The sequence below is a fragment of the Centropristis striata genome, chromosome 10 (assembly GCF_030273125.1).
Source record: "Centropristis striata isolate RG_2023a ecotype Rhode Island chromosome 10, C.striata_1.0, whole genome shotgun sequence".
Classification (NCBI taxonomy): Eukaryota; Metazoa; Chordata; class Actinopteri; order Perciformes; family Serranidae; genus Centropristis; species Centropristis striata.
The window spans coordinates 36941525-36963171 of record NC_081526.1 but is presented as its reverse complement, the minus strand read 5'-3'; the positions used below and the strand labels follow the sequence as shown (position 1 = coordinate 36963171).

The following is a 21647-nucleotide window of genomic DNA, read 5'->3' as shown; positions in this document are numbered from 1 at the left end:
TGTTTACAAAACATCCATCCATCCATCCATTCTCGTTATCCGGGGCCAGGTCGCGGGGGCAGCAGGCTAAGCAGGGCATTCCAGACATCCCTCTTCCCAGCCACAATGTCCAGCTCCTCCTGGGGGACGCCAAGACGTTCCCAGGCCAGGCGAGGGATATAATCCCTCGCCTGGCCTGGGTCTTCTCGGGGCCTCCTACCAGTTGGACATGCCCGGAACACCTCTAACAGGAGGCGCCCGGGAGGATCCTAACCAGATGCCCAAACCACCTCAACTGGCTCCTTTTGACGCGAAGGAGCAGCGGCTCTACTCCGAGCTCCCTCCGGATGTCTGAGCTCCTCACCCTATCTCTCAGGCTGAGCCCAGCCACCCTACGAAGGAAGCTAATTTCGGCCACTTGTATCCGCGATCTTGTTCTTTCGGTCACTACTCAAAGCTCATGACCATAGGTGAGGGTCGGAACATAGATGGTCCGGTAAATCGAGAGCTTTGCCTTCAGGCTCAGCTCCTTCTTCACCACGACGGTCCGGCACAATGCCTGCATTACTGCTGACACCGCACCAACCTGCCTATCCATCTCACACTCCGTTCTACCCTCACTCGTGAACAAGACCCCAAGATACTTGAACTCCTTCACTTGAGGCAGTACATCTCTCCCCACCCAGAGGGGGCAGTCCACGGTTTTCCGGCAGAGAACCATGGCCTCAGACTTGGAGGTCCCGGTCTGATGAAGCCAAAAGAACCACATCATCTGCAAAAAGCACAAATGCAATTCTAAGGTCACCAAGGCGGATCCCTTCCTCCCCCTGGCTGCGCCTTGAGATCCTATCCATGAAGACCACGAACAGAATCAGAGACAAGGGGCAACCCTGGCGGAGGCCAACACCCACCGGGAACATGTTTGACGTTGTGCTGAGTATGCGGACACAGCTCTCACTTTGGTTATATAGGGAGTGGATAGCTTGTGAGCCCGGTACCCCATATTCCCCCAGTACAGCCCACAAGACTCCCCGACAGACACTGTCGTAAGCCTTCTCCAAATCCAAAAAAAAAAAGTAGACTGGATGAGCAAACTCCCATGACCCCTCCAGAAGTCTCGCAAGAGTAAAGAGCTGGTCCGTCGTTCCACGACCAAGATGGAAGCCACATTGTTCCTCCTGAATCTGAGGTTCGACAATCAGCCGGAGCCTCCTTTCCAGCACCCTGGAGTAGACTTTCCCGGGGAGGCTGAGTAGTGTGATTCCACGGTAATTGGAACACACCCTCCGGCCCCCCTTTTTGAAAATGAGAACCACCAACCCGGTCTGCCACTCCACTGGCACTGTCCCAGACCTCCACGCGTCACTGAAGAGGCGTACCAACCATGACAGCCCAACAGTGTCCAGAGCCTTCAGCATTGCAGGGCGAATCTCATCCAACCCTGGCACCTTGCCGCTGGGCAGCTTTTTAAGTACTTTGGTGACTTCTCTTAGGGATACTGATGAGTCTTACTCTGAGTCTTCAGACTCTGCCCCCACTGCGGAGGACGTTTTGGCTGGTTAAAGGAGCTCCTCAAAGTGTTCTTTCCACCGTCTGAGAACATCCCCAGGTCGGGTCAGCAGGTCTCCTCCTCTGCTGAACACAGCTTGGGCCAAGCCTTGCTTTCCCTTCCTTAGTCGCCCGACGGACCTCTTTGAGGCCGACCGAAAGTCCTCCTCCATGGCCTCCCCGAATTCCTCCCATACCAGAGTTTTTGTTTCAGCGATAGCCGCAGCTGCGGCCCTTCTGGCCGAACGGTACCTGCCCGCTGCTTCCGGAGACCCCTCAGCCAGCCAAGACCGGAAGGCCTCCTTCTTCAGCTTGACGGCCTCCCTCACCAATGGTGTCCACCAGCGGGTTCTTAGGTTGCCGCCACGACAGGCACCGACGGCCTTCCTACCAGCTGCGTCAACAATTGAGGCTTTGGACATGGCCCGTTCGGACTCCATGTCCCCAACCTCACCCGAGATGCTGGAGAAATTCTTCCGGAGGTGTGAGTTAAAGATCCTGCAGACAGGGGCCTCCGCTAGACATTCCCAGTTCACCCTCACTACACGTTTGGGTTTGCCAGGTCTGTCCAGCATCATCCCCCGCGTTTTTTGTCAGTAAGGGGGCGGGCCTGGGCGGGCATGCCAATCACCATTGTACTGAATATGATTGGTTGAGCGACTTCGCTGATTAGACAGCAAGGTACGGCAGCTCCACTAGGACAAACGGGACAAATCTCACAGTTTCTGAATTTTGTTTATCTGACATGCACCTATTAAAATTACTGTTGCATTGTTGTCCTGTTCCCACTCAATCATGGTGTAACTAGGTTAACGATGAATGATACAGTTCTCCCTCTGCCTGCAACCAAATTTCTAGTTTGTAGTTGACTACCCATATGTTAGTCAAAAGGGGGGAGGTGTGAAGGAAACTTGGTGTTTCCTGCATGGTGGGACATGAAGTAGGCGGCGACCTACTTGATATTCAAGACGCAAGGCATTGTGGGAACTCACTCAGTGAACTTCACTCTGATAACACCATGATTGAGGGGAACATGTAGACCAGTGGGCTCTGTCCTGAGGTGATGTAGGCCTATAGAGCAGGAAGGTAGGACCATATTGAGACTTGCTGAAGAATCAATGTTGGGAAATACAACAGATATAAGTCGAGCGGTGTACGGGACTTTGTTGTACTGTGAAAGCGCCATTCGCGCCACTAATAAAACTTGCTGAACAGAGTATTGAGTGCTTTGTGTTTGGCCAGCTCACCCATTAACTTAGTGCAGTTGTCAAAATTGCCGCGACAGAGACTTTGCTGTTCCCCTCTGGCTCGGGCCTCCTGGACTCAATCTCTGGCCCTTTTCATATGAGCGGACATTTGATTGGACCGACATGTTTTTGTGTACATTTTCTTTTTACGTCAGTGATTAAGTGGTGGCTTGCTGTCTGTTGCTTGTTTTGTTTTATCTGTTTGTTTACTTTTATTTTATTATTTTTTCTGTTGGGGTTCTTCTATCTTTCTTGTACTGTATGTGTCTGTAAATATGTGCCAAAACTTTGCATAAATAAAAAAAATAATAATAATAAATAAAAAATTAAATTAAATGATCTGACTCCAACAGTAAACTCACCTATTTCTCTGCACCGATCGCTTGAGGGGGAAAGGATGAGAAGGAGACGTCCGAGTTCTCAATTTAACTTCATTTTATTACAATACGTCAATAAATGTGCAGTTACAGAGTCTCTGGGTTCAATCTACACGTCCCTGATATGACATGGAGGTTGGACACAGTCTACTTTACCTGAACCCTTTTTACAATCTAACAGAAGTTCAATAAGAATGTAGGTAGAACTCTCCAGAAGTCGCCTCCTTGATCCGCTGATTTATCAGTTTATTGCATATGTGGACACATCATGTCACCAAGCAGAGAAGACAGTTATCTTTTCTTCTCAGCACACCATGTACGTGACCTGACCTGTTAACAAAACTTTCAAAACAAACTCCTGCCTTGATATGACTTACAGAGATATTATTGGAGATACAGATTTTGCAACAAAACAATAAAACATAATATATATTTGTGATGATAGAATCTTACTCTAAGTAGGGCAGAGGAAGTTTAAGCAGATGCAGTAAATTTATTTAGTTTAATCATGTTTAAAAACAATATTTGCACATGATCATTGTATCAAAGCATCTTGCATGCATAGGGCACACACACACACACACACACATCTAGTGAATTATGCATGCATAGATAGTGAGTTCGTCACACAGAGACAGAATAACAGATTATTTCTAACAATCTCCAAAGTGCTTGTGGAAGCATGAAGTGCTCTAAAATGTCCTGGTAGATTGGCCCCAAACCACCACTGACTGTGGACTGCAATATTGAACTTTTTCACAATATTTTAATTTTCTGAGACACTGAGTTGTGTGTTTTCATTATCTGTAAGCCATAATAATCAAAATTACAAGATTTTTTAATTATTTCGCTCTATGTGTAATTAATCTATATAATGTATGAGTTTCACTTTGTCAAATGATTGACAAAAAATATCGAACTTTTTCACTTTTTAAATTTTTTGAGATGTACTTGTAATGCTTTTGTAACCAAATCACAGAAATACACAGGAAAAGATGAAATGAGACCTCATAAAAACTGATGAAAGATATATGGATGTCTTCAGTGAGTTTAATGAGACAAAGTAATGTAACTTATGTGGTGGACATAATGAGCAGACCTAAAAGTAAAGTGTAGAAACTCATCAAACATGAGTGTTTGTCAGGATGAACGGCCATTTACTTAATTTGCCTGTTTATTGTGGCCAGTGGCAGGCCCATAACAAACAAGCACATTTGCACACACACACACACACACACACACACACACACTCTTAGGTCCCATCAGATTTAATCTGCCTCTCTATGAACAATGTTTTTCAGCCCATTAGTTGGTCCTAACGGCGGTGTATTGAACCCCTCTAGACAAAGAGTTCGTTCACACCTGCATGGATTAGTCACATGACCACATTTCAACCTCTGAGGTATCACTGCCATTAGAGGTGTTAGAAAAACAAGACTCAGCATAAACACATGATGCAATTTTTTCTATACAGTCATGTTTTTTTCTCATTTTTATTTGTGTCTGACATTACTTTAAGTGATTTTTGTTCAGAGTTCAATATTTAATCAAAAATAGTGTTTTGGATCACAATTAATTCAATTTCCATGCGTAATGTGAGAAGGCCACAAATCACCAGAGGATTATCAACCTATTCTCCAGCTTCCCTCAGAAAGTTTTCAACTCACTGTTTCGGCTTAAGGGCCCACAACTTTAATGTTGAGAACATAGGATGTCCCAAAAATAAATGTATGGATGCCTCACTTGGGGCACCATTCATGTTTGGAACATGAGTTAAAAAACAACAGACATAAATCAAAGCTAAACGCTGTGATTTATGCCTTGTTTTACCCCTGGTTCAGCAAAACAGTTAAACACATTGTTACTCTTCAGATCCTGCAGCCTGGCTCCTGTGAGGCCAACATACTGTAGAGAAGCTGTGGAAGGATGATGTAATGAAAATGATGAGAAAAAAGTAGTATTTTTGTGTTTCTCCCTCTCTGCTACAGAGTTTTATATAAAAAGGAAATAAAAGTCAAACAATAATGAGATGGGCAAAATACTGAGACTGAAACTAAATAATTCATGATTTTTTTCCAATACAGGGACTCTATAATGCCACAGGTGAGAAAATACATTAATTGATCACAACGTTTTGGATGTCACATTTTTTTTTATTTATTCTGGATTGTAAAATGCCTGACATTTGACCCACTTTAAACATTTTTAAAAATGTATAATTTGCCCATCTGTCAGAACACTGAATTTTTTTTAACTGCTGACTCTTTGTTGGCTATTCTCTCTCCCATGCACATTATTTTCCAAGTTAATTTGATTTGAGCTTCACAGACTGTGGCCTTCTTCCTGTGTGAGATCTGCAAAATGTTGAATGTAGTGTATCATAGGTCTGCCTGTCTGGGTCACACTTAAACCTCAAAGTACATGTTAAATATATATTTACCCAGATGATTTCTGTCATTTTAAGTATCTATATTAAGATGCACCGAAATTTTAGGTGACACCGATAACAGATATTAACATTGCTGTTGCGGCTGATAACCAGTATTTAACTATGTCTATATGAGATTTATAACAATAATCTCTATGATAATCATATTTTGTAAATGCTGAAAATCATGTGTACACACTGTGAATTTGAAAAAGAAATGTCTTTATTTTAAAAACATTTGGAAAAGCCCATGAATCATAGTTTCTCCCAAGAAAAACACAAATAACTATCAGTATTAGTTTTCTGCTACTCTACGTATAACTTAACAACAGTCCACTTTAACTCACATCGGTGAAACTTTTGGATTATGAATCAATAATTTAGGATCATAAATCTAAATATCCTGACATGGTTTTATGACTATATAAATGTGTCAATGTTCATGGCAAACAGACAGTAGTTTCTATTAAAGAACTGGACGTGAAAAAGCTGGAAATTGTAGTATTGTGTCCTGCCGGAACAGAAAAGTTCAGTAACGCTTTATATTAAGGTCCTTGTAATAACCATTAATTAACAAGTAATAAGGCCCTTGTAAGTCCTTACAAGATGCTTATTAACATTATTGTGTGTTTATAAGCTTATATAAGTGTTAATAATGGCATTACAAACACCCATGACCCACCCATTATGTCTTTGCCATGCCTTTATTAATCTTATTTTGTTTGCTTATTGATATTAAAATATACTTTATTGCTCATCTATTATAAGTTAACTATAAGTTAACTATAAGTTAACTATGCTTTTTGCAACTACCGGATCTAAAGCGAGAACAATGCCTTATTACTCGTTAATTAATGGTTATTAAGGACCTTATTATAAAGCGTTACCAAAAGTTCTTGTTAATATGTTCTGCAGTAGCTGTATAGTTGTAAACAGGGACGTTCTGCTGCAGTGTTAGCGTGTTATCCATTGACGATCTTCTGAGAGATGGCGCCCGGCAGCGTGTAGAACAGCAGGGCGAGGAACAGCACGGTGATGAGCAGCACCAGAGCAATGATGATGTACTTCTTGTAGCTCCGCCACACCAAGTGGAAGAAACACTTGAAGGGATTCACAAACCAGGAGAAGGAGGTGTCGGGGCGGCTAGGGGGGAAGGAGGTCGTTTAGTTCAATATCATGTGGGCATTTATTATTGTTTGTGTCACTACATGGCATACTTTACTGTAACACTTTTTAAGGCATAGGATACAATTAAATTATGGAGGACCACACTGTGTTTTGTCCAGAGAGAAGGGTGGCAGACTCTTACTTTGGTTTTGGCAGCGGCTCCGGCTCTTTGCGAGCTCGACCAACAGGATTCTTTTCGGCCTCTTCGGCTGTCACAAGATGAAACTCCGCCTCCACTTTCCCCTAAAGGCATTCAGAGCAGAAACACGCCTGTCAATCAAAGTGGAAGCTGTACAATGGTAAATGGACCTGCACTTATATAGCGCTTTTCACTTGTCACTTTGCAACCACTCAAAGCTCTTTACACTACAGACTGACTCATTCACACATTCATACTGGTGGCAGAGGCTACCCTAAACGGTGCCACCTGCCACCATTGGGAATTCATTCACACACTGATGAACGCAGCATCGGGAGCAATTTGGGGTTCAGTATCTTGCTCAAGGACACTTCGACATGTAGGCTGCCACGGTCGGGGATCGAACCATCAACCCTCTCTACCAACTGAGCCACAGACGCTGTGATTTAGAAATGGTGTCATATAGCTATTTATGTTATTTCTATTTATTCTTTATTTAAATAGTCAGCAATTTACGAACAGTACATTTTTTATTATTATTTTCTTGTGTTCATTCCTAGAGCTGACAATGTAATACATTCTATATATGATGCATCTAATTGTTAATACTGTTAAATATTCTCTAATAAAGAAATTTTCTTTAAGAAAGCAGCCTTCTGAGTACCTATATAGTCACATGGTTGCAAAATTGTTGCAAAATCTACAGAGAAAAGCTCTATTTCTCTATTTCGGGGGCAACCCACTCTACCAACTGAGCCACAGCCGCCCTATGTGTGTGTGTGTGTGTGTGTGTGTGTGTGTGTGTGTGTGTGTGTGTGTACCGTCAGCTCTCCTGTCTTGCTGAAGGGCCACCAGCCTCTGGCTCTCTTCTGTTGGAAGATGGAGATCCTCTCCGTCCCGTCCGTCCACATGTCCGCCTTACACGACTTCGCCGTCTTTGCTCCTCGAGGGAAACTATGAAGGTCCAACTCCACGGTGCCTACACACACACACACACACAACATGAGTCAAATAAACAGATATACAGTTGAAACCAGAAGTTTACATACTGTCTGACATGAAATCAGACAATCACTTTTCCTGTTTTAGGTCCGTTAGGATTACCAAAATTATTTCTATTTGTTAAATGTCAGAATAATGCGAGAAGGATTTTTTTAGACAATTTTTTATTACTTTCTTCAAAGTCAGAAGTTTACATACACTAACATTATTATGCCTTGAAACAATTTAGGAAAGCCAGGTGATGCTGTCATGTAAAAATCCTTCTCTCATTATTCTGGCTTTTAGCAAATGGAAATAATTTTGGTAATCCTAACAGATTGTCTGATTTCATGTCAGACAGTGAGAAAAAAAGCATATGTGTCTTTTTATATAGTGTATGTAAACTTCTGGTTTCAACTGTAAATACACAGATGCACTTGGCGAAGCGGTCTCACACACCGAGGAAGTCGTCGGAGGAGAGCGTCTCAAAGTCCCAGACCTGCATACTGAGGATGGCAGGAAGCTTCTGCTCGGTTTTATCCAGAGAGAAGATGTGTTCTCTCTTCTGCACCACCACCACCTGAGACAGACGGAGACAGGGAGACAGTGAGAAGTTGTCCTGCAGGTCGTGTGTGTCCGTGTGTCTGTCTGTCCACTGTGGGTACCTTCTCAGCAGGCAGGTAGCTGAAGGGGAAGACGAAGCGCCAGTTGAAGTTTCCCTCTCCGGTCAGAGAGTTGTAGTGGACGTCCGTCTCCTGCCGGTCGTCCTCTAAACCTTTCAGCCAGCTGCAGACACATCCAGATGTTTTTATATTAATGTATGTGTTGATATTCTACCAATCATTTCTTACGCTCAGCTTCTACTGTGTGTCTACGTGTTGTGAGGATGTTGCCTTTATAACACCAGGTTTTGCAAACAAAAAGACCTTTCTGCATGCAAAAAAAGAAAAGAAAACACGCTGAAATCTTACTGCAGCATGAGTTATGTAAAGATGGACTCTTGTCGTCTTTGTCACCTTTTTACCTCTGACCAGTTTACATCCCTGGGGATTATTTTGTACAAGAAAAAGTGGTAACGCTTTATAATAAGGTCCTTAATAACCATTAATTAACAAGTAATAAGGCATTGTTCTCGCTTTAGATCCGGTAGTTGCAAAAAGCATAGTTAACTTATAGTTAACTTATAATAGATGAGCAATAAAGTATATTTTAATATCAATAAGCAAACAAAATAAGATTAACAAAGGCATGGCAAAGACATAATGGGTGGGTCATGGGTGTTTGTAATGCCATTATTAACACTTATATAAGCTTATAAACACACAATAATGTTAATAAGCATCTTGTAAGGACTTACAAGGGCCTTATTACTTGTTAATTAATGGTTATTACAAGGACCTTTATATAAAGCGTGACCGAAAAAGTAAAAAGTAAAGTAAATGATCAGGGACAGATGTGTGTATGTTGTTACCCTTTGATGTAAATATCACTGGACTGTTGCCCTGTCAGGAAGCTGCTGTCCTCCAGGATCACGTCCTCCGTGTTCCAGATGATGATACGCAGTTCGTACCTGAACACACACACACACACACACACACACACACACACACACACACACACACACTCTGACTGTTAGGTTCCTCTCTCAGAGACTTTTAGGGCTTTTAGAAGAGGAGGCTGCTCTCACCCTTTCGGTTTTCGAGGTGAGATGTCCACTGAAGGTCCTGGATGAGGTAAATCCACAGGAAACATGTCCACCCACATCTGGACCTGACCCTGCACACACACACACACACATACACACATACACACACGCAGGGAGGGAAATAATTTCATATCTTTAAAAACCAAAAACGAATGAATGAATGAATCCTACAACAATCATTGAACTGTGGATGCTGAAATGTTTGCAGAACTTGAGATTTAGAAAAAGAAAACATATACTTTGCTTTTTCAATTAAATATGTTGTAAATTCTGCTATTTTTGTATTATTTATTGGTGGAATAAAAAAAAGGTAACTGTCATAATATATTTCTTGAAATTATGCCTTTATCCCTTTCTCAAAGATTGAGGCTGATGGAACACATGAAACTTTAAAGGAACACCAATGCTTTTATTTTGAAGCAGGAATTGTGATCCTAAAGTTTTGTTGTCTGAGAGAAGATTTTGCACAAATAATTTGGTTTTATCACATGTCACTGTAGGAGAACTAGTAATGGTGGGTACCTGGTCCATGCCGGGCCGAGCCTTGTTAAACAGAGTTCTGGTCTCGATGTGTTCTGGTACCAGTTTACAGCCCACAGCCGGGATCTCAGCCCAGCGGTGCAGGATCTTCAGGGACAGGTGCTCATAGGACTCCAGAGGCTCATCTGAACAGAAACACACATTGTAACATCAATATCACACACACACAACACTGGATTATTGTCAAAATGACATGATGATTACAATGTTTCTACAGTTTATTTTCAGGATGAAACCAAATCACAGCTGGATTTTTCTCTGCTGGTCTAAATGTGGGAATCTGGAGGATTTTTATACATTTTTATTCATTCTCGAGAGTCAGAAATAGTTAGATTTAGCACCAAATGTGAGAAATGAATTGTGTCAACCCGAAAAAACAACTTTTGAGACGTAACTGAGCATTAAGAACCTTATTCATATCTTTAACTCAAAAACAAAAACTAACAAAGAATCCAGAGATCTACAAAATGTGGGATTCTGGAGGGAATTTTCAACATTTTTATCCATTCTAGTCAAAAGTTTCTGAAACCGAATCACAGCATGAATTTTTCTCTGGATAAAAAATTAAAAAAATTCCCCCAGAATCCCATTAACGCTCCAAGACCTTCAAGAACACGATTGACAATATTTAAAAAATGGTTAAATTGAGCACCAAATGTGTGTAACAAACCCAAATATTGCTACAACAACTTATACTTCTGATGATGAGACATACCTGAGCATGAGAACAGACTACATATGCTCATATCATAATGTTCTAAACCCTTATATACTTTAATAATTAGTATTAATTGTTAATATAAGGACTCATATCTCAGTGCTGAGCTGCATCTCACATTAATCTTCAGGTTCCAGCTTTCAGATGATGAACACCACCAACTTCTATCTCCTCCTCCGGGGTTAATAAAGACTTGAACCATCTGCACATATGCTCTCAACGTCTGTCACAGTTTGTTATAAACATGTCGTTAAAGTCTCCTCTCTACCTTCGTGCATGAACAGCGTCTTCCCGGTGAACACTTTGTCGGCCACAGTGATGCGTCCCGGTCTGAACTGAGGCTCCTGCAGCCCGTTGTCTCTGCAGCGCTTGGACAGCAGCTCAGACGGCTTCAGACAGTCTCTCCAGGCGTTATACCCGTCCCTGACACACACATCACAACATCTGAGTACATTTACTCCTTCAAGCTGTTTGTTCGGATGAAAAATGGTAAATGGTAAATGGACCTGCACTGATATAGCGCTTTTCTAGTCGCTTTGTGACCACTCAAAGTGCTTCACACTACAGACTCACCCTTTCACACACACATTCATACTGGTGGCAGAGGCTACCCTAAACGGTGCCACCTGCCACCATTGGGAATTCATTCACACACCGATGAATGCAGCATCTGGAGCAATTTGGGGTTCAGTATCTTGATCAAGGATACTTCGAGATGTAGGCTGCCATGGTCGGGGATGGAACCACCAACCCTTCGGTTGGGGGGCAACCACTCTACCAACAGCCATAGCTGCCCCCATATGAGAGGACAGAGACAACGGAGGCATGGATAGAAGAAGAAGATTACTTTATTAATTTATAAATAATCTAAGAGGAAACATGAGTCTGCAGCTGATGTTTGCACGAGAACTGAGTAATTGATTGAAAGTTTCAGTTCAGTTCAGCTTTTTTTATTTAGAGCATGTGCGAGTAACACAACAACGTAAACTCAAAAACAAACAAATCCAATGAGAATTAAAAAAAAAAAAATATAGCAACAGTCAAAACAAAAGCTATAATGTGAACGCAACATGTCCGAAAAGGAGTAGGATGAAGCATGTTTATTTAAACCTTCTCCACTACTCAATTAACACATTTTTTTGCCTAAACATACATATTTAAATAATACACATTTACAAAAAAAAAAAATAGTTAGTGTTTGCACAACGAAAACATTGGTACTCACTACCCAATATGCTTTTTTCATAACGACAATGTTTCATTTTTGTTGATTTATTGAAATTGCATGAACAATAATCAATAAAAAAATGTTTAATCTTTAAATAAAACATGTAAGACTCTTTATACTGTTTTAATTTAATGCCTTTAAACAAAATCAGAATGAAAATGAATGGTTAAAACTGTTCAGATGTTACGGTGATTAAATAATATAAAATAGCATTAAAACATGTGTATATTTTATATTTTAAAATACATTTTGGTTGACCAGCCACGACCACTGGGCATATTAAAGTGCTTTCCAAAGAAAAATAAATAAATTAAAAAAGTATTTTTTTGGTTTCATGTGTTACAGTTATTATTAATTTCCTCACAGTGTCTTAACCCATTAAGGCCTAAAACGCCTGGAAAAAATTACTAATAATATATTATTAATGATATTATTATTATCTCCAGATGGCCACAGATCTGTCTGTTCTTCTGCGTAAATATGTCGTCTAAAAACATATTCCTCATCCATGAATCCCATAAAAAGTCCCATGATGCATTGCGACACTCCCGCATGTATTCTGATCATGATTCTGATGCATTTCATTGGCCAAGAGACCGAAATTAGGTGGGAAAAAACTACAAATACTACAAAATGACTGCTTGATCTTTCCCGGCCTTAATGGTAGAATAACACAACAGAGCTCCCGGTTTTAATGGTAGAAATGCGGTAATGCTTTCCCGGCTTAAATGGGTTAAAAATGTTGGAAAATATGTAGAAAATGTCCAAATAGATTATAAATTTAAACTGAGGAGTAAAATAGGAATGAAATATGATATATGTAAGCAGCAGCTGGACTCACAGGCTGTACTCGGTGGGCAGGCCGCAGGTGGCTCTGTGCCGGCTGTAGAAGCGGTTCTCCAGGTCAATACGAGTCTCTCCGATCAGGTCGTCCCCGCCCACCAAGTCGTAGTCGTAGATCACCACCGACAGCAGCGACTCCTGAGGAAACCTCGCCTGCATCTCGAACGACCTGCAGACAGGAAGAGAGACGGTTCACTCTGAGTCGGTTCTGTTTAACTCAGACAGAAGCTGCAGGCAGCGGCTCTTACCGTCCAAACACCGGGTTCAACTGTTTGGGGATGTAGTTGTCTCGGTCTTTGATCTCGTTCTTGCCGAGTCGAAGAACGATGTACGGGTCGGCCTTCCCGTCGGGGTCGGCCGGGTGCAGGTTGGACGCCTGAAGAGACACCAGAGGACTTTACAGGGACAGTTCAGAGTCCAACCAAATCAAGTTCACAGCTATTTAAATGTACACAGTGCTGCGGATATGCCTCGTCAATCATATCTTAAGTTTCTTCTGCATGAGGAAGACTAGACCAGTGATTCCCAACCGGGGGGCGCCAAAGATCCACGGGGGGTCGCGAAGCCCTCTTGATTTTAAGGGGTGTAATATATTGCCTATATATATATATATATATATATATGTAAATCTAATGTGTTAAATATAGACAGCATTTAATTCATTAGTAGGACAAAAACAACTAAATAAGGGCTACAATGTTTTTTCATTTATTTAAATAAAAAAATCACCATAGAAAAGTTTAAAAATAAAAGCTATATCGCTAGAATAAGGACATGCGTAACATCCCTCCTGCAGTATACACAGGTAACCTCACCTAGCGGTAACCTCACCTAGCGGTAACCTCACCTAGCGGTAACCTCCCCTAGCGGTAACCTCACCTAGTGGTAACCTCACCTAGTGGTAACCTCCCCTAGCGGTAACCTCACCTCGTGGTAACCTCACCTAGTGGTAACCTCACCTAGTGGTAACCTCACCTAGCGGTAACCTCCCCTAGCGGTAACCTCACCTCGTGGTAACCTCACCTAGCGGTAACCTCACCTAGCGGTAACCTCACCTAGAGGTAACCTCACCTAGCGGTAACCTCCCCTAGCGGTAACCTCACCTAGTGGTAACCTCACCTAGAGGTAACCTCACCTAGAGGTAACCTCCCCTAGTGGTAACCTCACCTAGAGGTAACCTCACCTAGAGGTAACCTCACCTAGCAGTAACCTCACCTAGCGGCCATATATATATATATATATATATATATATATATATATATATATATATGTTGTTAAATTGGTTCAGATCCTCATAAAAAAATATTAAATTAAAAATAATAATAATTAATTTTATTAATTTAATGCAAACATGATGATTCCCTTCCATGTTGTAATTATTTTTGCAATATTTGTCAAAATAATCTCAATAATGTGTGTGTTGTGAATGGTGAAGCGTGAGGTGTGAGGACGCACAGAGACGATGTAGACCCGGATCAGGACTTGGACCGGGCTGTTGGACGGGATCCCTCTGTTCACCCTGAAGTCTTCGGTGTCCTCGTCCCAGTCCTCCGCCTCGTCCTCCGCCAGCTTGTAGAGACAGAACCGTCCCTGCAGAGCAGAGAGGACACAAGATCACACACCTGTCCCCACAGAGGACACGAGGGGCTCATTTTGTGTCTATTTGGTCATTTTGTGGGGAAGTTTTGGTCAATTTTTGTCTTCTTATATCTTTTTGTCATTGTGTGTGTTTTTTAGTCATTTTGTCCCTTTTTGGTCATTTTGTCTTTTTTTTAGTCATTTTATGTCTTTTTGGTCATTTATGTTTTTGTTTTTTTTTAGTATCTTTGTCTTTTTGTCCTTTTTTGTCATTTTTAGTAATTTTGTCTCTTTTTGGTCATTTATGTTTTTTAAGTAACTTCGTCTTTTTGTCCTTTTTTATCTTTTTTAGTCATTTTGTCTTTTTGGTCATTTTATGTCTTTTTGGTCATTTTGTCTCTTTTTGGTCATTTGTGGGGTTTTGTAGTAACTTTGTCATTTTGTCTCTTTTTGGTAATTTATGTTTTGTTTTTTTAGTAACTTTGTCTTTTTGTCCTTTTTTAATCTTTTTTGGTAATTTTTTTGTCTTTTTGGTAATTTTTGGTCTTTTTTGTCATTTTGTCTTTTTTTTTAAAAGTAATTTTATGTCTTTTTGGTCATTTTTTGTCTTTTTTAGTCATTTTATGTCTCACCTTGAATTTCCCCACGAACCTCTCCTCCGAGGCGCCCTCCTCCTCGTTGGCTTTCCCTCTGAACAGCTCGTACGTGTTCACCCAGTCATCAAACGGGCCAAACTCCGCCTCCAGCTCCTTGTTGTACAGCTGCAGACAGATGTGACCAACATCAGCACTAATACTCATTATCTGTTGAGAGAGTCCGTGCTTTGTGCTCTGACTACCTTCAGTGTGGCGAGTTTAGCCGGCAGACCCAGTTTTGGATCGACAGCTTCAGGTTTTGCTTTCTGTTTCTTCTTCTTTTCTCCGTCTGAGAAGCGGCTGACTGATCGGACAAACGACACGACAGGATTTAAACTGTGACACGGGGGAGGAACCATGGAGTTATACTGGGACAATAAAACAGTCAGCAAGCTACATTTAGTCAGATTCATTAGCTTAATGCTCTGTGAGGGTTAATACAAACACAGATATGTTCTCTCTCCCAGGGCTGCAAGAACACAATGACACATTTCTCTGTTCTTTGTTAATTTTAGTCGAACTTATTACGATAAGTTCTTTTTGGATTTGGATAAAGGTAGGTGGAAGACACCCAAATTCTCAACATAGAAAGCGGCTCAGACTTGATGCAAGAACAACAGGAAGGAAGGTTTGTGCACCCTATAAAGAGAGGTGATGCTGTGCAGAACCAAACATCACAACACACCACCAGGCTGCACTCAACATGTTGTCAGTGAATGCATCACCAAGCTGCAGGGAGTTGGAGTTAACAGAGGTTTAAAATGTCCTGAAGGTTCTCCATGTCCCTTCAGAGACAACTGTTTCCCTGCATGTCTTTGTCCTTACCCAGTGAGTCTACTCCATCGCTGAGCAAGCCATGGTACGGCAGCGCTGCAACACACAACAGTGTGTGTGTGTCAGAGAACAGGACAAGCAGTCCAAGTCTACTCACAGATTCATGGTGTGTTTGATCAGCGGTCAAAGTAACGAAGCTCTCTCTAGTTTTAGCGCCAAAAAATAAGCAATATGTCTGAATCGTCACCATTTTTTTTTAGGAATTGATTCTTGTTTTGGGACATCGAGCTGCCATCAGCAGGATTCAAAGCCAAAACACACAAACAGACTTTTGTTTTCAGATTTGTCCAATTTAGTGTGCACGGACCAATTTAGTGTGCACAGACTTTATGTCCATACAGTTAAAGGCTCCAGAGTTTAAAAAACGATGAAGTGTTGAAGAATCCCAACAGGGTGCACTATTGGAGAGAGGGGAAAGGCTTGTTTTGTGCAAATATTATTGCAGATCAGTGTTTTAGACTTCACGTCCCATTAAATCTGAAACCAGCCGATTAATATGAACCTTCACAATGAATTCAACACAACACAGAACTTGAGGAGTTCTTACCTTTTTCAAAGACCTGAGGGAACGGAGCTTCGTCCTGTTTGGCCTGAAACACAAAGACAAATATCATCTGTCCGTGCTGCTGCGTATCTAATTCATGTGCACTTGTTTCATTTCAGAGTTTCTTGTGTTTTGCCAACAGCTGCTGCAGCAAAAGCACCGCGAGCCAAAGGACAATAAGAGAAATGTACTAATGCAAAAAAGAAACCCTCACTGTGACTTCAACACTTCACAGCAAAACAATCTAAACTAGAAATTTTCAAAAGAAATTTTAGTAACGCTTTATATTAAGGTCCTTGTAATAACCATTAATTAACAAGTAACAAGGCCCTTGTAAGTCCTTACAAGATGCCTATTAACATTATTGTGTGTTTATAAGCTTATATAAGTGTTAATAATAGCATTACAAACACCCATGACCCACCCATTATGTCTTTGCCATGCCTTTATTCATCTTATTTTGTTTGCTTATTGATATTAAAATATACTTTATTGCTCATCTATTATAAGTTAACTATAAGTTAACTATGCTTTTTGCAACTACCGGATCTAAAGCGAGAACAATGCCTTATTACTTGTTAATTAATGGTTATTAAGGACCTTATTATAAAGCGTTACCGAAATTTTGAGTGTGCTTGACTCTGGCCCGTTACTCTCACCCATACATTATTGGATTACAATTGAGGCTTTGGTAGGCTTATTAGGCTTTGGCCGAATAATTTGAAAACGGCTTGCCGAAACTACAGGTAAGAGGAAAAGTATGTATTTTATATTTTGGGGTGAAATGATTGAGATGCTGTGCAGGGTGGACCTGTTTCTCCACTGAGGCGTAATATTTGGACCACCAGTCGATGACGCTGGCCGCCGACTCGTCTGCGATGGTTCTCTTCCTCCGCTTGGTGGAGCGACTCCGGGTGGTTTTTGTTCTGCTCTCCTGGATCAAAATAAACATGGAGAGAATATTCAGACAGATTTATATGAAGCATCAAACATTTGAATGGAGCGCATTTATATAGCGATTTTATCCGTTTGTTATTTATGTGTTTATATATGCACCGATTTCTTCCTGGGGTGTTTCTTCAGGGTGGGCGGGGCTGGAAGTGGAGGTGGCGGTGGCGGTGGCGGTGGGGGCGGGGCCTCTTCCTCCACGGTGATCAGGACGTCCTGACTCGTCGATGCTGCAGCTGAACTCGTCTCTGCAGCCGGCTGGGACGGTCCTGAGACAGACAGGAGACGTGTCTCCATTAAAGTCGAAGCAAATGTTGAAATGTTGCATCAAAGAAAATGTGAATTTTCAAGCACACTCAATGAATTTGGTGTAGGCTACTGAAAATCCATTGTATGTGATGTCAGACCATCTTTTTTTTTTTTTTAATTGTTCAAGTAGGGGGCAGACAAACTGTTTTCTTCTTGCTGCTCCTTTCTAATCATGAAGGTGTAGAGTGTGTCTCTGTACACATTTTGTTGTCCACTTTCATGAAAGGAATAAAATAAATAAATAAAATAAAAAATAAAAATAAATTACTGAGTTTCCATCAGCTGGTTCAGCGTAAATAAACAAAGCTGCAGTAACGTATTTTAGTTAATCTACATTTCTAAGCAGCATGTTACTAAAAGTCAAAATGCAGATATAGATATAGATAGATTTTTATTAATTCCCTAACACTATCCATCGCCGGCTAACGTTAGCACGCTATGATCAGCCGCTAACGTTATAACATGAAATTATCATAATCTTGAAATAACGTGATAACATCAAGCGTGTCCAGACGTGTGCATCACTTTTAAGTGTCCTCTGGAAACACTTATGTTGTGTTGTGGTCTTTGTAACGCATTTTCTAAATTCTGTGCTCGTGTTGTCAAATTGATGAAGATGTTTGTTATGACAAAGTGCCATGCGTTTGCATTTTCACATAACTTTATGAACTTTTATGTGACCACAATCTGACCTTTTATCCTGTAAGTATAACATGACACAGCTGCTCCTTGTTTTTTGTTCAGGATGCCTCTGCTATCTCAGTCCAATTATACATTTTATGCTCCACATCTCCTCAAGCTCTGTGCCTCCCACCCAACACACACACATGTATTGTAACTCTATAAGAACTGTCAGCTCCTTTAGTCTGCAGATTCACTCTGTGAAGACTTTTCTGACTGTACTCTGTGCTCTCCTGATTGCAATCAGAATAAACGATTATTGCTCATGCTCCAACATCTCAGTGATCTTTCCTCCTTGTCACGATTTTTTGCAACATGTTTTCTTAATTTGCTTGTGTTTTGTGTATTTGCATGTGTTTTCTTAAGTTGCAGTGCTGTGAGCTCTCAGGGCCACCATACTTCTCTCATGAGAATCTTCAAAATTGATTGAAACACGAGTATTTACACACTCAACACAGTAAATCATGGAGCAAACACACACACACACACACACACACACACACTGTTACCCTCAGCGACGTGTGTCTCTGGTGCAGGTGTGTGTGTGACTGCAGGCGGTGGGTGTGTCTGCACGGGGGCGGGCAGCGCGGGGGGCGGGGTGTATTTGAAGGCCTTCAGGTTGTTGATGATGTGGTTTCCCACCAGCGTGCTGCGACCGAACGCTCGCCAGTCGACCACGGTGATGCTGAGCGGAGGGTGCAGGAGCTCGTTCTCCGGTAACTCCTGCAGGAGGAACATAAACACTGTTAGCTAACCAACCGGTTCATTCCTCCTGACCTCCCACCTCCTCCTGTGACTGTTGAACACATCTATAAACCGTCTACAGACATCCGTCCAACATGAATCATCAGTTTGTGTCATCGGTTCTCACCAGCTCGATGACGTCCACCAGCATGGTGAAGTTGGGGTTGGACTTGTACTTCTGGATGACGGAGGAGCGTAAAGTTTTACCTGCACACTCTATAAACACCTGTGAAGAGGAAGAGAGAGGGTTTGTGTCTTCCGTTCAATCCATTTGGAAATCAAAACACGGATAACGAAAAGTGACCAGTTTTTTCAATAATCAACGTTTCATTTACATCACTACATCAAACAAAAGTCCCACTTTTTTATCCAAACACAATGCATGACCAGGATATCAAGTATGAGAATAAGGGCCCGAATGATGATTTTGAAATGCAATTTAGTGATCATGTGGTCAGACTGCGCTCAAACCACCCTCCAGTTCAGAAAATACAGTCCAGCCAGCCGCGATGCATGTTTACTAGACATTACGGTACCCAGGGCTTAAAGCTGAAAAAAATCCTGTGCCTGAAATTTTTTTAGGCATTTTTTATGGATTTTTATGGATATGTAAAATATTCACTGAACTTGATTAAGTATATAACTATAAGTACTTTTATTTCATAAAACTCCGCCGCTGCATATTCCTGTAAAATGTCTTTTTTGCTCCTGTTATAATTTGTAACGGTGCACTTTTAACTTTTAAAAAAGTAAAGGGAAAAAAATCCTCTTTTTGGCCGTATTGCATCCTTCGGTGTCTCTGGACAAACTCTGGAGGCGAGTCATCTGAATCGGGTATATATTATATATATATTACACATATTAGGGCGTGGTATTTAAATGACGCATGTTTCGAGCCGCCACATTTATCAACAGCCGATCATTCTCACGCTGTGATTGGAGAGATACGATCGTTTGATAAATCACATGTGAACCCTGAAGTAAGACGAAATATAGACTCAGATCTGCTCGTTTCTACGCTCGGTTGATAAATGAGGGCCCATGTGTTTTAGTCACGCTGAGTGTGTGTGTGTGTGTGTGTGTGTGTGTGTGTGTGTACCTGTGGTCGATCAACGGAGAGTAACTGAACCTTCTTCAGCTCCCTCAGTCCCCAGAACAACACCTGGAGACAATAATTGGGACGATTTTGGTCAATTTTTTCCCTCTTGACAATCAGTCCTGCAGGCAATTCATTTTCTATTTTATTTTTTTTCTCCAACGAATATTGCAGTGAAGAAGAGATTTCATTAATTTGCAGTTGCAGGTTTATTCAGGCCCACGGGGTGACACACACCTCCAGCCTGTAGGTGCTGAGGACCGGTCTGATGTTTGCGGGGACGGTGTAGACGCCTCCCTCCTGCTCCTCCAGCGGCGGCAGACTCTGCTCTCCGGACTCTTCCACCTAAACATTTATCACAGCGTTCTTTATTACAGCTTCGGTTTATATTCTGCATCATGTTTCATGTTGGTGGCTGTTGGCTCACTGACCTGCAGCAGCTCAAACGCAGCCAGCAGGTCTCCTCCTGATTGGCTGCCGCAGTGCAGCGGGCTGTACTGCAGCGTGGGCGGCGTGTAGGGCTCCGAGGACAGCCGCACCTCCGGCACCGCCACCGTGGCGCCCAGATACTCCGCCTTCCCCTGCTCGCCGCCGAGAGGACGCCACAGGGTCAAATCAAACAGGCATTCATTAAATTTTTCTTTAATCTTTGAATGATAGGGACATTTAGCTTAGCTGTAGCTGAAGTGTTAAACTATTATTTGTTAAAACTTCAGTGACTTTGCAGAAGAATATTTAAGGCTCACTTCCTCTATTGAGCTATAGGTTAACCCTTTATCAGGCAAAGAACTATATTTGGTAACTTCAGGTAATATTTCGAATAAAAAGTTGCAAATTTACTAGATTAAAGTGGCAAATCTACAAGAAAAAAAGTTGCAGATTTAAGAGATTTAAAGTGGTGAATCTGTGCGAAAAAAGTCGCAGATTTACCAGGAAAAAGTGGGAAAAAAGCAACTATTTTCTCCCAGATCCTTTTTTGGCAATTTTGTGTCTTCTTTGGCAATTTTAAGTCATTTTTTTTGTCATTTTGTGATTTTTTTTTTGTCATTCTGTGTCTTTTTTTCTGGCAATTTTGCGTCAGCGGCCTCTTACTCGGTCACTCTCTCCTTTTCTAGTTCTTATTTTCTTTTGTCAACGTACTTTCTATACATGAAACCCAATCTGTTCTACATCCTGTCACTACTGTTGTTTTTACAGCATTAATACATTTCCATAAATATATGTTTAGTCAAGTAACTGAATGAATGAGGTGTCCAGTATGGGTCGGCTACTGCGTCACCACCCAAATTGACCAACTGGGACAAGCCCAACCTCTTGTCGGGGTGAGTCCTACACCGAAAACAAAATTGTGAATTGAGGAACTCACTTTCTCACTGCG

At 41.5% G+C, this 21647-nt stretch overlaps 1 protein-coding gene across 1 annotated transcript in view; it reads right to left on the bottom strand.

Moving 5' to 3' along the window:
* Positions 1-5784: 5784 nt before the first annotated feature.
* fer1l6 (fer-1 like family member 6) overlaps positions 5785-21647 on the bottom strand; it is a 35288-nt gene continuing 19425 nt past the window's right edge. The window contains 23 exon segments of the mRNA XM_059342274.1: positions 5785-6722; positions 6889-6989; positions 7707-7864; positions 8326-8446; positions 8532-8652; positions 9338-9436; positions 9554-9642; positions 10094-10236; positions 11098-11252; positions 12899-13069; positions 13149-13276; positions 14356-14490; positions 15111-15239; positions 15317-15417; positions 15939-15983; positions 16495-16537; positions 17303-17432; positions 17549-17730; positions 18949-19152; positions 19301-19399; positions 20273-20335; positions 20507-20614; positions 20701-20850. Of these exon segments, the coding sequence (XP_059198257.1) occupies positions 6542-6722; positions 6889-6989; positions 7707-7864; positions 8326-8446; positions 8532-8652; positions 9338-9436; positions 9554-9642; positions 10094-10236; positions 11098-11252; positions 12899-13069; positions 13149-13276; positions 14356-14490; positions 15111-15239; positions 15317-15417; positions 15939-15983; positions 16495-16537; positions 17303-17432; positions 17549-17730; positions 18949-19152; positions 19301-19399; positions 20273-20335; positions 20507-20614; positions 20701-20850 (2856 nt within the window). The 3' untranslated portion in view covers positions 5785-6541.